Genomic DNA, 16,822 nt, shown 5'->3' with positions numbered 1-16,822 from the left:
CCCGGGGGGGGAGTGACGTATGAGCAAACCCTTTATATTTTTCTCTTCTAACCAATTATTCGGTTGTGAAATAGAGGGTTTAAGGTCTACACTGAATACATTTTAGGATGAAAATGTCAGAGGAACTTCACTTTGGAGAACTTTGTAATTCTTACAAAAAATACATGAGTCCTGTTTGTTAAATTAAAGAGCTGCAGATTATCTGAGTTTGGATTATTGACTTTACCAACTGTCTCTGTTCACACGTCTCCTCTGATGCATGAACATCTGTTTTACTTTCCCAGGGAACAGGCCTAACTAGCAGCCCCTTTGTCCCCCAAAAGCCCCCAAACCCCCCCCCCCCCCCCATGGTAAGGGTTTGATCCTTTGATTATAGTCTGAGCAGAAACTCAAGCATGTTCCTTGTCGTTCCCTCCAGGGCACTGCACTGGCACATGAAAACTCCAACATAAGTGAGGCTTAATAAAGACCATAAGAACTTTACATCAGTACGTGTGTGAGAACATGTTTCACCTCCCGGGGCTGGAAATTACTGCTCATTTAGATTTTGTAGCATCAGCGCTAACACACACTCGTCAACGTGACAGCCGCGTTTGGATATGAGTGATTGATGCTAATGTCGCTATTACGGTTCAGTGCAATCTGTAAACGCTTAAAAACTCATGTCTGAGGACCTAAACAAAAGCTGATAAATGTCCGTTTTTCTTTCTCACTACACAGGTCATTTTCTGCCAAATGTGAATGTGTTTAATTTAAGCAGTGTTGGGCAAATTACTTTTAAAAAAGTAATTAGTTATAGTTTCTAGTTACTTTCCCAAAAAAGTAATTGAATTAGTAACGGAATTACTCCTTCATAGATGTAATTAGGTACCAGGGAAAGTAATTATTGTGTGACTTTATTGAAAAACCTTCAAATATGTAAAAGGAAACTGATTTCTGAGCGTGTTTCACAGGCCAGTTTCATAGAGTAGACCAGACAGGTACTGAAGACCAGGACTGCGGTGAGGCTGCGGTCCACCAGGGCACAGCTGGGGTCCACCAGGGTCCGGCTGGGGTCCACCAGGGTCCGGCTGGGGTCCACCAGGGTCCGGCTGGGGTCCACCAGGGTCCGGCTGGGGTCCACCAGGGTCCACCAGGGCTCGGCGTTTCCACCTCATAAGTGCATATCTGCATTTATAGAAGAAGATGCTCCTCCAGTTAATCCCACATCTCCACTTTTTTCAGTCGTTCCTCCTGGATACAGTGGTAAATTTCTCCAGTCCAGTCAGTCAGACTCAGTGATAACTCCTCCCCTAAATTAGCTGTGCACGTAGCTGCATTCAAGTGAATGTGGTGTGCTGTGGACAACTCAAACTCATAGATGTCATTAGTCGTTCAGGTGAAGGCAGTGTGGACAACTCAGACTCATGGACACACAGGTGAAGCATGAAGCCAGTGTGGGCAATCTGAATAGAAGAACAGCTCGTAAACGAACGGCTCGCAATGAATCAGTTCTTATTGTTCACTGAAAAGAGCCGTTCAAAAGACTCAACTCGTCTGTGAATGTCACACCTCTCGTTCCTGGCTGAGCGAGCCAGGACAGATAACAGCTGTTAGATATCAGTGCATAGTAATGCACCACATGTCACTGCCGGTAATGGTAACGGCGTTGTAACGTTTCAAATAGTAATTAATTAGATTGCCCGTTACTGGAAAACAATAACAGCGTTATTCCCAACACTGAATTTAAGTAACTAAAGATCTGTGTTCATTGAAGCTTTAACCCTTTAACCCCTTCAAATGGAGTCGCCTGAAATTTCTAGTAATTGATAAAAAAAAAAAACATACTTAAAAAAACAAACAAACAAACAAAAAAAAAATATATATATATATATATATGGTGAGTTGACAGAGACAATCCCAATCCATGCCAGACAAACTGAGTGTGAAACTGCAGCACTGTGGTTCTGTTTATCTGTCAAATGTTCACTGTGGTCAGTTTCAGATGCTGCAGCTCTTTCATAATTCATAGTTTGAGTTCTTGTTTGTTCAGTATTAATTGTCAGCCTTGTAAATCCAAGATGGACTGACTGTACATATCCTGACCAAGAAAAATCCAATTCTCACTTTGTGCAGTAATCTACACCTGGATTTACTGCCTCCGTCCAGAATAATATACATTATATAGACTAAATGTCCTCTAAAACTAATGTGTATTTGCAACGCAGTATAGCAAACTACTACATGATCAAAAACAAATTAATTTTAGCAATGAAATGTCTCCGTTTTGAATGTCTGGGGTCACCAGAAATTTGTGATGTTAAAATGGGGTCACGAGCCACAAAAGGTTGGGAACCACTGAAACAGAGGCTCCTGACAAAGTCAAAAAGCCTTGATGCAATACACAATTTTTTTGTTGTTCATTTATGCATTTAAAACCTAAAATGGGTATATGTTGACCATAGCACAAGAGGACAGTTAAACCAAACTAACCTATGCAATGATATTTATCCCATAATAGAAAACTATATTCTGACAATAGTCATTATTGTTTTGTTTCCCAGACCCCTGTTAGAAAAGAAACACCTGAATTCAAGGTGTCCACATACTTTTGTCCACATAGCGTATCCTCACTATACTGCACCTGCTGACTGTTCATTGTCTGTTAGCGTCCACAGGCAGCTGTTGTTGTGTTTTCATGTCCTTATTTCCTGAGTGCTAGGTTACACATACGGTCTGAGAACACTTCTGCATGACTTCATTCACCAGTGGAAATCCTGTTGTTGGGTGGTGGAATGTGGTTTTCAGATTTGGTTCTGAGAACAGCCTTATCCTGACATCTGACATCATTATGTTACACTGCATGTCCCAGCAGGACGTTAGGATGTACGACTGTGACAAAACACCATCACATGGACACATCCCACAGTGGTCTGGGTTGGACATACTGATCTTGTTGATCCTGCAGCGTTCGATTATAAATGACTGTGACGGCCATGATCAGTTTTTCATCTGCTGCTGTTTCCATTAGTCCCCTGTTGAGTTTGAGTGGATGGCATAACACAAATGAAACTGACGATCACAGCGTCATTCCAAAGTTTAACTGTTTTCTTCTGGATATGCAGTAAAGACAGCAGAGAAAAAACAAACAAAAAAGAAACAAACAAACTTGTAGGCAGAGAGTATTTTTGTGCCAAGTACACAATATGGACAAAAGTATGTGGACATGTTGAATTCAGGTGTTTCTTTTCTAATAACACAATAATAATGAATGTCATAATATAGTTTTATATTGGGATAAATATCATTGCGTTGTTGTTGTTTTTTGGGTTTTTTTGGTTTAAATTGTTGTCTTTGCTTCCAAAAAGCCTCACAGATAGTGTTTACTTTTACTACATTATTTTTCTCAACACTCCTCTCAAAATTGACGTTTAGAAACTATATGGACAAAAATATTGGGACACATCATGTCTACAGCTGTAAGATGTCCTGTTCATGAGGATTTAACCCTTTCATGCATAGTGGTCACTCCAGTGGACAGCGATTCTACTGTGCCTGTTGTCTGGTGTTTGATTTTTGGTTTGTATTTTTGGTGTCTTATAAGCCCATGTAAGGGCTGGGCATGTTTTTTTTTTATGCAAGACACAATAATAAAAACATTCATTCATTCATTCATTCATTCATTCTACAGCTGTTCTCTTGTATGTTCATGGGTTTTGTTGTTTTAGTTCCAACACAATGGACACTTATTCATCATCCCATACGCTGAAATTCATACCGTTATTGTAACTATGCTGTTCTTGATAAACCTAATCTCCTGTTCATGAGGATTTGAGATAAAAACATTAATATTTCCTTAAAGTTTAAGAGATTTTTCTTCATTCTGAAAGCATGTGAAGAAAGTAGATGGTTTGTTGTGGTAGAAATCTATTATTTACAGTCAGAAAATTGCAGGTTTTTTTAACACGTTAAAATATATGTGTTGAATTTATACAGGGATATACAGGTCCAAGTAAAACTTAGTCAGCTACTCATTTTTATAGACTAGAATAAAATCTTTATTTTGTCAGTAGTAGTTTGTCACACACAAAAACATGCACCACACACTGAAATTTGTCTTCATCCTTTAACCCATCACCAGATCACACACACTGCATGCCATGTCAGGCGCCTGTGGAGCAAGTTAAGTGCCTTGTTCAAGGGCACAACAACTCCAGGGAATCAAACCCGCGACCATTTGGTCATGAGCCGACTCTCCAGCCATCTAGGCCGTGGCTGCGCCATCCCTTCTAGTCGTTAATCGCGCACCAAAGTCCTGATGAAACCTGTTGTTGTAATATATAATAGTTATGGTAATATAGTTTTATATTGGAATAAAAATCATTGCATTGGTTAGTTTGGTTTAAATTGTTATTTTTGCTTCCAAAATGCCTCGGAGATGGTTTTTGTTTACTGAATTTCTCTGTTTGAAGCTATGGCTAGCTGGTTTTGGCCCGAGCACTGCATGTTTGACACCCCTGTTTTAGAGGCTTCTGAACCAAAATAAGGAAATGACGTGATAATGCATTTGACGTAATGATGTCGCAGAACCAATAAGTGTAGGCTAACGATTCCAAGGACCTGAGCTACTAGGATCTCGATTATCTTCTTGTGTAGAGGAAAAGATCTACAGGACCCACAGGCATGGATTCATTTAGAAAACAGTCTGAGAGGAGCAGGAGAAAGGATTGTTGTAAATTACCTGTTGACTTGTAAATACTAATTGCTAGCATGTCTATGGTATTTCCCATTCAAGTTTAATTTGTATTCATTTAACCCTTTCATGCATGAATTATGAGAACCTTAATCAAGATTTTTTTTCCTGAGTGTTTTTATTCCTGTTAGGCATGAAAAAAAAAAAACGTGATTGAATTTTTTTTTTTAAATCAACCTGTTTTTCATGGAGTTACAAAAATGTCCACTTAGCTACACCATGAATTTTATTCTTGAAGCAAAGAAACATGTATTTAAAACCCAATATCATAAAAGTGATATGAAAACAGTGAAATGAAACCATGTTTAATGCAGCTAATCTGATGTTTTCTCACATTTTAACATATTCTAATACTAGTTATTACTCACTTCATGGAGCTAATATGCAAAAAATAAACCAATCAAGAATAGCAAAGTTACAATAATGGTATGCATTGGAGTTTATGAGATGATGCATGAGTGTCCACTGTGTTGGCTGATATGGAACTAAAACAAAACCCATGAATATACAAGAGTAAAACTGTAGAGTAACTGTCTGCTGTAGTGACCACTATGCATGAAAGGGTTAATGTTTAATGCCATGTACATGTACTAAGGCAACGAACATAACTGAGACGTATACTCAGATCCAGATTCAGATAACTTTATTTATCCCGTAGGGGCAATTCAGTTTGCAGACATGGGTCGCAGCAGGACGGGACATTAGACACACATTCCACAATATAATACACTCAGATCTGTCACTGAACAGCACAGCGAAGGGTCCAGCCATAAAGTGCAACAGTAGTCACTTTTCCATTGACCCTCACATTGCACAAATATAACTAAAATTTACCTAATGGAAAAATGACAATTTTGCCAAAACTCTCGTTTTTCGATTATAAGTTTTTGCGCTGGCAAGAGATGGTTTTTCGGGTGTAGCACAAATGGTATATCATGCAAAACTGCAATGGAAAGACCTTCTTCCACAACTAGAGTCACATGATTAAAAAAAAAAAAAAAAATAGATGTTGACAGATGTTACAACCAAAATTATAATAGTTTTGGATTTTCATTATAGTTTCGTTTTATTTAGTTTTGACTTTTTTTTTCTCTAATTCAGTTATTTTTAATTAGTTTTTAGAGCAGGTTTGCTAGTTTTTATTAGTTTTCATTTTTTCTGAATGCTGAGTTTTAGTTTAATTTTAGTTTTGTCTTATCTTCTATCTTCTTCTCCGTCATATTCACATAAATCCCAGACAGGACTCTGCTGCTTTCTCCCAACTTTAGTCTCCATGTTTCCAGGTAGAGTGGAGACCAGGAGACGACTGGAAACAACAAGTGATGAGAAGTGATGGACCGTGAAGTGTCGTATGATGCTGCTAGCTAAAATTGCTAGAGCGAAATAAAACGCTTTCATATCAATCTGACATTGACAAAGACGAAAACGAATGAAATTTTATCTATAATTTTTATATGTTTTAGTTAGTTTTGTAAACACACAATAAAATTTCAGTTAGTCATCGTTTTTTTCTTTTAGTTATAGTTTTTATTTATTTCAGTTAACAAAAATGTTTTTTCAGTTCTAGTTTTCGTCATTTCGTTAGTTTTCATTAACGATAATAACCTTGGTTGGGATCCCATTGGTCTGTATGTGACCCCTGACCTAAATGCTCTAAACTCATGTAGGTCACTTTGTCTGAAGTGTCTGCAGTTTTCTCCTTAACTGCACCTTCTCTTTGGGCCTAATTGTCCACAGCCCCGCCTCTTACATAATGACCCTGGCATTTAGGATCGAAGTGAGCTCAACCGCGGCGTAATCAGAACACGACAATACAAGCCTTTGAGCGCTGACTCAGTTTCTCCACATTTGATAAAGAGCTCTATTTATAATCCTCAGGAGGAGTCATTTCAGCGAAGGGTTAATCAGTAAAAACCCACCTGTAGGCAGGACATGACGAATGCCACTTCACCTGCGAACATAAAGACCAGGCTATAATGTGGCTCTAATGACAGGAAATAGAGCAGCGGGTTAAGAGGCGGAACCATGGTGTGCACCGTAGGGGATCTGAAAGGAGGACAAAAAATCACATTAAACTAGTTGGAATTCATGGACGTTCTGCGAGTGGTTCTGTGCTTTCACTGTGGGCTCTGTTCACAGCAGGTTGTATAGTTTCTCTAAACGCTGACAGAGAATCAGCTGTTGTGGTGGATGTGGACGGTGATCACTGGGGCGGCCTTAACCTGAAACAATTCAGATGTGTTTTCTGGTGTGTGTTGTTGACACATGTTCTTTTAACCTATAAAGACCCAGGTCTACTTTTATGGCACATGAATCTTTATCTCTATTTAACCTTTTTTAAGTGATTTATCACCATTTATTACCTCTGCCAAGAGGGTGATGCTTTCATCTGGGTTTGTTTGTCTGTCTGTTTGTTTGTTTATTTATCTGTCTGTCTGTTGTGGATGTCTAATGTGGAGCTGGTTTTGCACATTTTTGGAAAATGTTTTTGTGAATATTCATTACCTCCACCAGGAGGTATTGTGATTGCTTTGCTTTGTTTGTTTGCATGTTTGTTTGTTTGTTTGTTTGTGTGTTTGCGTGTTTGTTTGCATGTTTGTTTGTTTGCGTGTTTGTTTGCATGTTTGTGTTTGCTTGTCTGTTTGCATGTTTGTTTGTTTGCATGTTTGTTTGCATGTTTATTTGTTTGCGTGTTTGTTTGCATGTTTGTTTGTGTTTGCGTGTTTGTTGGCATGTTTGTTTGTGTGTTTGTTTGCATGTTTGTTTGTGTTTGCGTGTTTGTTTGCATGTTTGTTTGTGTGTTTGTGTGTTTGTTTGCATGTTTGTTTGTGTTTGCGTGTTTGTGTGTTTGCGTGTTTGTTTGGATGTTTGTTTGTTTGTTTGCGCGTTTGTTTGCGTGTTTGTTTGCATGTTTGTTTGTTTGTTTGTTTGCGTGTTTGTTTGTTAGCAAGATAACTCAAAAAGTTATGGACTGATTTTCATGAAATTTTCAGGAAATGTTGATACTGGGACAAGGAAGAAATGATCTGTCTTGGCGGAGGTCTGCGCTGTCTGAGTGTTTTTCTTGTTTAATAGTTGTATTCTGTGCTCCACATCTTCATTGCATTGTTTGATTACCTGTTTTTGTATACATACATACTGAGCAGAGCTGCAAGTGTATTGATCCGGCCTTCAACAACTATCAAAGTTTCTCATGTGATTTTGTGATTTATTGATTTATCCCAAACATGCAATGAAATTTAACCTCATCAGACCCAGCTATGGGTTTTCTGTCTACATTTGTGGACAAGAATTTCACAGCTTTATACAAAAAGAAAGAAAAGAAAATTGTCCACCACAAAGGATGTTTCATAAAAATTTTAAAAACAGCATCTGAAAAGACTGTTGCATCAGGATGGTTCCAATATTGGCACTTATTTAATAAAAAAACAAAAAAAGCTTGTACTTTGCAGACATTTCCTGGGTCTTATGAGGTTAACATATATGCAAACAGGCAAAATATGCATAATAATACAAATATCAACAATCATAACAATGTGAAAAACATGTTCTTATAAGTGTTTTTGAATTGGCTTATGTTTGATGTTTAGCGTCAGGTCGTTGATGTCCCATATTTTTGTTCGATACATGATATCTTTAACATAACCCCATAGAAAGAAATCCATGGCAGTGATATCTGTGAACGAGGTGGTGGTGGTGGTGGTGGGGGGGGGGGGGTAGACATTGTCCTGAGATGCATATAAAATTTAAAATGAATCCGACCAGTAGTTTCATCAGAGAAGATGTGAGAAGAAATTGTGAAAGAGGACAACGACGAAAACGACGAAGACAATGATGAAGACGACATAGACGAAGACAGCGACAAAAACAATGATGATGAGAACGAAGACAACGATAAAGATGACAAAGATATTAATGACAAAGATGACAATAAAGACAAAAATGACGACAACGAAGACGACGACAAAGACAGAAACGAAGACAGCGACAAAGACGATGAAGACAGATGATGACAACGACGAAGATGACAACAAAGACAAAAATGACGACAATGAAGATGACGACAAAGACAATGAAGACATTTACATTTCTGCATTTGGCAGACGCTTTTTTCCAAAGCGACTTACAGGGGAAAACCAATCAAATCAATCAATCGATCAAATTTTATTTATACAGCGCCAGATCACAACAAAAGTTATCTCATGACACTTTATATATAGACGACCCCAAAGACCCCTTCTGGTTATGGTTACGGGTGGGTGGGTAATTTACCAATGCTCTAATGTGAGTATTTGATGTGTGATATGTTTGGAAAAAGTTTATTAAAAAAATGCAAGTCATAAAAAAAAGGAGGGGTCGTTGAGCCTTTGTGCATTTTGTCAGTTGCGTCTAATAAAACATATCAAACATGGCTTTGGTGATTGTTTGTCAGATCCTGTGGCTCAGGAAAAAATGTCTTAGAACATGAGCCTGGGCTTTGTTTTGGGGACTCCGCTGTACTTTTGTGGACTCGATCCGTGCGTAGATGGTGAACCAGATTAGTGGTCTGTGAGTCTGATCTGGCCTGTGTCAGAGCGTTCATTCCCAAACCACATTAATGCCTCATAAGTAGCCCCTCTTTCAGGTCCACTTTAGCTCCTCATTTCAGCCTCAGCTGCTTGGACTGTTCACTGTTCTCCGTGTTTGTTTGGATCGTCTTCATGTGGATTTCCTGCCTGCATCCATTTACTGTGTGGAAGAATAAAAAGAACCTTCTAAATGACATGAAATATTGCCCATAAGAGAGTCATTTTCAACGGACCATAGTACAGGGGTCTCAAACATGAGGCCCGGGGACCAAACGCGGCCCACCAAAGGTTCCAATCCTGCCCGTGGGATGAATTTGCAAAGTGCAAAAATTCCACGGTCAAGGCTGTGGAACTCATTTTAGTTCAGGTTCCACATACAGACCAAAATGATCGACAGCAGGGCTCTCAAACTCATTTTCTTCCAGGGGACACATTCAGCCTGATTGGATCTCCAGTGGGCCAGTAAAATAATAGCATCATAACCTATAAATAATGACAACTCCAAATTTTTGTGTTTGTTTTAGTGCAAAAACCCCATTAAATTATGAAAATACTTTTATAAACTATCCAAATTAAAAAAAAAAAAAAGTGAATAACCTAAAAAAAAAAACCCTGAAATTTCTTAAGAAACATAAGTGCAATTTGAACAATATTATGCCTCAACTGATCATTTCTACATGTGCATTATGGATCAGAGCTACAAAGACGCAAAACACTTAGTAACAAGCAAAATATTGTTACAATTGTGCTTAATTTTCTTCAGACATTTCAGGTTGTTCATATTTGTTCAGGTTATTCACATTTTATTGTTACAGGATAGTTTGTAAATGCAAATATTTTCAGAATTTAGTGTTATTTTTATTGGCATAATGTAATATTATTTTTTCACATCAAACTGAGAAGAAAATCTGGAGTTATTATTTTTCGTAGGTTATTCTGCTGTTATTATTTTACTGTCAATCGTATTGGTCTGTATGTGGAACCTGAACTAAAATGAGTTCAGCGGCACTTTGCAAATTCATCCCACGGGCCGGATTGGAACCTTTGGCAGGCCGCATTTGGCCCCCGGGCCGCATGTTTGAGACCCCTGATCTACAGTAAAATAATAACAGCATAATAACCTACAAAAAATAATGACTCCATGTTTTCTTCTCGGTTTGATGTGAAAAAAATATTACATTATGTCTATAAATAATGACAACTTCAAATTTTTGTCTTTGTTTTAGTGCAAAGAATAACATTAAATTATGAAAATATTTATATTTTCAAACTATCCTGTAACAATAAAATATCAATAACCTGAACAAATATGAACAACCTGAAATTGTCATGGTGGTGGAAAATAAAGGACTCACTTGCACAGTGCTGAAGGGAAAAAACAAAGAGTTTATTAAAAGAAAACATAGTAAAAACAAAAAACCTGAGTCAGAGTCCTGAGAAGTCTTAATGTTCGGTGGTCAACACCAGTCCGGATCATAACAGAAATGTCTAAAGAAAAGTGTTGTGTCTTTGTAGATCTGATCCATAATGCACATGTATAAATGATAAATTGAGGCAGAATATTGCTAAAATTGCACTTATTTTTCTTAATAAATTTCATTTTTTTCAGGTTATTCACATCTTTTTTGTTTGGATAGTTTATAAAAGTAAGTATTTTCATAATTTAATAGGGTTTTTTGCACTGAAACAAAGACAAAAGTTTGGAGTTGTGATTATTTATAGGTTATGCTGCTATAATTTTACTGGTCCGGCCCAGTTGAGATCAACTCAGGCTAAATGTGTCCCCTAAAAGAAAATGAGTTTGAGACTTCTGCCATAGTATGAGATGATAACACTGGGTTACAAAAAAATCTTTTTTGCAAGTTATCTAAGTTTTTTCAACTGAATTCGGACCATTTTGCACCGCTAAATCCAAAAATGACATCTGTTTTTCTCAATCAGGTCAGGTTTTTTTTGCTAATTTGATTTTGAAAAATTTGATCTTCTCACAAAATTGATGACATTTTTGTGATTGATTTTGTTGATTTTTTTATATAGTTCTCACCCAAAATAGGTTTTAAGAGAAAAAAAATCATTTGATCACTTAATTCCTGTTAGGTACAATGGTGTATTCACCGCAGATGGAGCAGAATATGGTAGGCTTATTTTTGCAAGATCTTCTAGTCGAAGCCATTTCATTCACCTGTAATATTAAAGAAAAAACAATCATAAATTGGCAAAAGTAAAATCTTCAGAACTCGTTTATTGCAAGAAATATGAAAGAATTTTGTATCATATGATGTGAAAATGCCCATAAATGTAAGCAAAAATGTTAAAAAGCCAATATGTAGCATAGTTCAGAAAGTTGACCTGATTGAGCAAAATTAATGTGATTTTTGGATTCAGCACACCAAAATTATCCTAAATCAGCTCAAAAAACTTAAACAATAAATTTGTTGTCGACCAGTGTAATTAAAGTGACTCCCTTTCTGTGTGCAAAGGCTCTAAATATGATTTGCGGAAAAAAAACACAAAAAGAATCAGAACTAAAACCTAAAAAATAATCACACAGAAACTAACTTTTGAGCAATTTTGAATCGTGTATTCTATATTTTGACAACAAAGAAAACAAAAAAAAGTAACCGGGGCCTAATTACCATTTTATTACATTTAACTGGGTCCGAATTACATTTATAATACCAGTTATGTACAATGTTCACTGTTTCAAGTTTAATACATTTGACTCTATCCAGCAGTTTTCAACACTTTACTCGTTCGTGTCTGGTTTCAGTCACTGCAGGTGTGTGTCCTTTTGTCTGGAGAGTTGTTGTTTTTTTTTTTTTTTTTTTATCAGTCCACGACATTCTCCAAAACTTCATCTTGATACTTTGAGTTTGTGAGGAGTTTTTTTCTTCTGATCTTTGTCCTACAGATGAGTTGAACATCCTGCAGGAGATTTCCTCTCAGGTGTCCAACAGCAGTAACTCTTCGCTGACGGTGGAGGACGGCAGGTGTCCAGTTCTGCAGGTCGGCCTTTACTCCACTCTGGCCCTTCCTCTACGACAGATCCTCACTGATGGGTACGTCCACAAATCAAGACTGTCTTTGGTTTCTGTCCTATAATAAACATAACATCTTCATTCATTTAACCCATACAGACCCAAACGTCCACCACCGACCAGAACCATCTACTGATCTGAACTGTTTAATACCTGTTGATCCACTAATCCTATCAATCCATGTAAATAACTGGTGTAAAATACAGTTATTCATCTTTTCATGGTCATCAGATATGACCCATTTGGACGTTCAGAGGCTCTGTAGTTACCATGGAAACACCGTCATCTTCTACAACATTGATTCACCAGCAAACCCATGGAGTTGGATCAATGACAGTGAACGGACACACTGGGTTTATGTTCATTTTTTGTTGGATTTTGCTTTAAAAGTAACTTTTTCTTCAGTTTTCTCTGTTTTTGTTTTAATAACCCTCAAGTTTAATCTGAGCTTTTATAAACATCTACGTGATCAGTGAATTAATATACAGGAAAATACTAGGTTTTCACAAAAAAATATGCAAAACACAGAAGATATTATTATATATACAGGGTGGGGAAGCAAAATTTACAATGAACATTTAGTTGTTTTTTCTCAGCAGGCACTACGTCAATTGTTTTGAAACCAAACAAATATTGATGTCATAATCATACCTAACACTATTATCCATACCTTTTCAGAAACTTTTGCCCATATGAGTAATCAGGAAAGCAAACGTCAAAGAGTGTGTGATTTGCTGAATGCCCTCGTCACACCAAAGGAGATTTCACAAATAGTTGGAGTGTCCATAAAGACTGTTTATAATGGAAAGAAGAGAATGACTATGAGCAAAACTATTACGAGAAAGTCTGGAAGATACTATTAAAGAAGAATGGGAGAAGTTGTCACCCGAATATTTGAGGAACACTTGCGCAAGTTTCAGGAAGTGTGTGAAGGCAGTTATTGAGAAAGAAGGAGGACACATAGAATAAAAACATTTTCTATTATGGACATTTTCTTGTGGCAAATAAATTCTCATGACTTTCAATAAACTAACTGGTCATACACTGTCTTTCAATCCCTGCCTCAAAATATTGTAAATTTTGCTTCCCCACCCTGTATTATACTGTATAGAATTTTGTTGAAATAGTCACTTTTATTTTATTTTGTTTGTTTTAACCCATAAAGACCCAGTTCTACTTTTGTGTCAGTTCCCAAATGATTTTTTTTCTCAATATTTAACCTTTCTTAAATGACTTATCACCATTTATTATAATATTATCCTCCTTATTTTGCATTTTTTCAGTGTAAATCATGTATTTTCTCATATTTTGTTCACTGATCATGTAGATGTTCATAAAATCTCAGAGGGGTTATGTCAAAAAGGAGAGAAAACTGAAGAAAAAGTGACTTTTTCAGTAAAATCTATCATTATCTGAACAGAAACTTCCCTTCTGTTAAATAGATTGGTGATAAATCACTTCAAATATGTTAAATAGAGAGAAAAATTAATTTGGGAACGAGGGGTGTGTATTGGCAAGAATCTGGCAATCCTATCCTATCCTATATACTATACTATATACTATACTTACTATACTATACTATATTATTACTATATAATGCATTTTTCGGCCCTGCCCCGTGTCCGGTGTCCATCCGGTGCGTCTTTGTCCGACATTGTTGCAGCATGGGAGGGCATACAGGTGCCATGCCGCTGTTGTATCACGGGAGGGCGCTATCGTACGGGTACAATGCCACTAGTACAATACAAATCACAATACTAGGATCACGATACGATATATCACGATACTGTTAACAAGGCGATATTTTTGGTTTTGTTTCTTTTTTTTAAATATTATTTCCTGGAAAAAACTTAAAGTGCAGCATTTGAATAAATAAAGTTCTAACAGGCAGGTTTACCAAGAACAAAAATCACACAAATAAATAAATAAATAAATAAATAAAGTTTTACAGATATTACAGTCTAAAATCCTGCCTAAATGTTCATTTTCTATTAGTTGTGAAAAGAGTGCATAGTGTTCATTCCCTGAATCATCCAACATCAGAACATTATTTTTATGCATTCCCAATAAAAAAAACTAACATCTGCCTCTTTCAGACAGTAAAAAGTGCTTTTAGGATGCGTGAAATAACCGTTATCAATCAAAACACCCATGTGAATATATAAATAAAAGAGCATGATAAACAAAAAAGAAAAACAAAAATTAATCTGCATCATGTCTGCATTTGAATGAATATTTAAAAATATCAATACAGTACTTTTTAATATCGATACAGTATCATGAAGTGAAATATCATGATATATTGCAGGACCAATATTTACTTACACCCCTGTTGGGAACTGCCATAAACTTAGCCCTGGGTGTTTATGGGAGTATTTCCGTGCTGTGTTTGTGTAAATGTTGCGTGTGTGTGTTTGTGTCCAGGCTTCCAGATGAGTTCAGTTTACTGGTGCACCTGCGTAGTCCTCAGAGACACGAGCGCAGCGTCTTCACCATGCTCAGCCCCGACAGCCACGTCATGCTGCAGCTGAGGGTCAGCGCCTCCGCCGTCATCTTCATCGGAACACAGCAGCGGCATTATGAGTGAGTCATTATGGTCTGTATGTGGACAAACTAACCTGCAAACATCAACCTGAAAACCAAGACAACCACCACTGCAATCATGTGTACATAAAGCTAGTGTGCAACTGCAAAAATGCAGCTTGTAGAACTGTAATAATTGGTGTCTTCAGTTTCCAAATGGTTAAATGTAATAAAAAGGACTGAGAATGTAACACAGTAGCAAACATGTCACTGTCTTCACATTTTATTGAGTATGTTTCAGGCATCAGAAATAAGAATTAACCCTGGAAAGCCTGAACCATTCAATCATTGGCAGAAAATTCCAGTTCCTTGAAACTGGAGCCTTTATTGGTCTTTCTGAACATGTATGAGTTTCAATTTTGTATCATATTTGATACATTGGGTCTCAATGCTCAAATATTATTATTTTTGTACAAACAAAAACATAATATAACACCAACATGTCTAATATATTCGTAATTCCTTTTCTAAATTGTCAAAGTTCTTCCTCCTTCCTCATTAATGACAGTCTTCTAGTGTCACTGGAAAGGCCTCTGGTGAACGAACCCCCCCCAGTGGATTATTTGTGTACTGCATGTATCTAATTGTACACATCAGGTTTTTCAAGAAAAAAATATCACACTGATCATGTAGAGGGCTTCAAAACTCATGTATCAAATATGATACGTTTGCTGTTATAGGGTTAAAAATCTTTATTTGTTTTGGAGAAATTTCGGTACTGCGTACATAAACCTAGTGTAAAACTGCAAAAATGCAACTTTTGCTTAAAGAGTGAAACCTCTGACAGCTACAAGGTTCTGTTGTCAACAAATTCTGTCTCCAGGTCCCATCAGAATAAACAAATAGAAAGAAATTCATTCTAGTAATTTGTTACTAAGACAATAATTATTCTCCAGGACTGATTCTGATCTCAGTCTCTTTATTTGGGTCCAATCAACATGTTTAGTCTGACATCATGGGGCCGTTAAGGTCATTTCCTGGTCCTGTCAGCTGACAATGGCACAGTCTGTAGTAATGCTGATTTTGTGCAACTTCTTTCATTAATGAGGCTCCAGTTCTGCTCCAGTCTGGACTAAATCCACTTATGTACAGCAGAGGCAGACTGCAAGGGAAGCTCAGCTTCCCCTAAAAGTATGAAAATTAAATGGTTAAATGTGTTCGGTTGTGTTGACATTTCATTGACTACAAATGTGTTAGAACACGTTCATCTCACAGACGAGTTCATTCAGAATCAGCTTCATCACAAATCAACAGACTGGATGTTGTTCACTTCTCCTCCATTCTCGTGTCTCTGTTTTCTCATCCATCTCTGCTCAGTGCATTTGTCCGTAGACGCTCAGCGTCCATGCACTTCAATGGGACTGAGTGGAACAGTTTTTTTCATTGACTCAAAACTGGACAGTAATTGGATAAATGGCACGATGTTGTCCCACCCCCGGACGCTTGGTGTCTCTGGGGGTGAATGGAGCTGTGGGCGGAGCTTGGCTGGGCTGGACGCCTGGCTTCCACGTGCTGATTGGAGGATCAGTCGAAAGGCTGAATCCGATTTGATTGACAGCTATTTTCAGATCTGCTCCTTCACTGACACAGTTCAGTTTAACACCGTTGCACATTCTGCTGTGAAATCGAGAGAGAAACCACTACGACATTACTTGTTCATTTCTTGCACTGTAAATAAAACACACTCATTGGACTTCCTTGTTTCAATTTAACATAATTTCATAATTTAATCATTTCTTGTTCAAGTTTAATATCATTTTGTAGATAGTTAAATCAGTCATACTGTTGGCTAGGTCAGAGTGAACTAGCTATCAAGTCCCTGGAAAAGACGCCTACTTGGTACAATAAGGTCACTGACCATTTTGTTAAAAAGGAACGGAGGGACGAATTTATGTTTAAAT

General features: G+C 37.2%; 1 protein-coding gene across 1 annotated transcript in view; it reads left to right on the top strand.

Annotated features, from left to right (window-relative positions):
* LOC115429148 (collagen alpha-3(V) chain-like) overlaps window positions 1-16,822 on the top strand; it is a 133,567-nt gene that overhangs the window by 83,620 nt on the left and 33,125 nt on the right. Inside the window, exons 2-3 of the mRNA XM_030148396.1 lie at window positions 12,212-12,359; window positions 14,763-14,921. Coding sequence (XP_030004256.1) covers window positions 12,212-12,359; window positions 14,763-14,921 — 307 coding nt within the window. The remainder of the gene's footprint in view (window positions 1-12,211; window positions 12,360-14,762; window positions 14,922-16,822) is intronic.

The sequence above is a fragment of the Sphaeramia orbicularis genome, chromosome 12, assembly GCF_902148855.1.
Source record: "Sphaeramia orbicularis chromosome 12, fSphaOr1.1, whole genome shotgun sequence".
Lineage (NCBI taxonomy): Eukaryota > Metazoa > Chordata > Actinopteri > Kurtiformes > Apogonidae > Sphaeramia > Sphaeramia orbicularis.
Note: the sequence above shows the minus strand (reverse complement) of the source record. Positions and strands in the feature narration are given on the sequence as shown.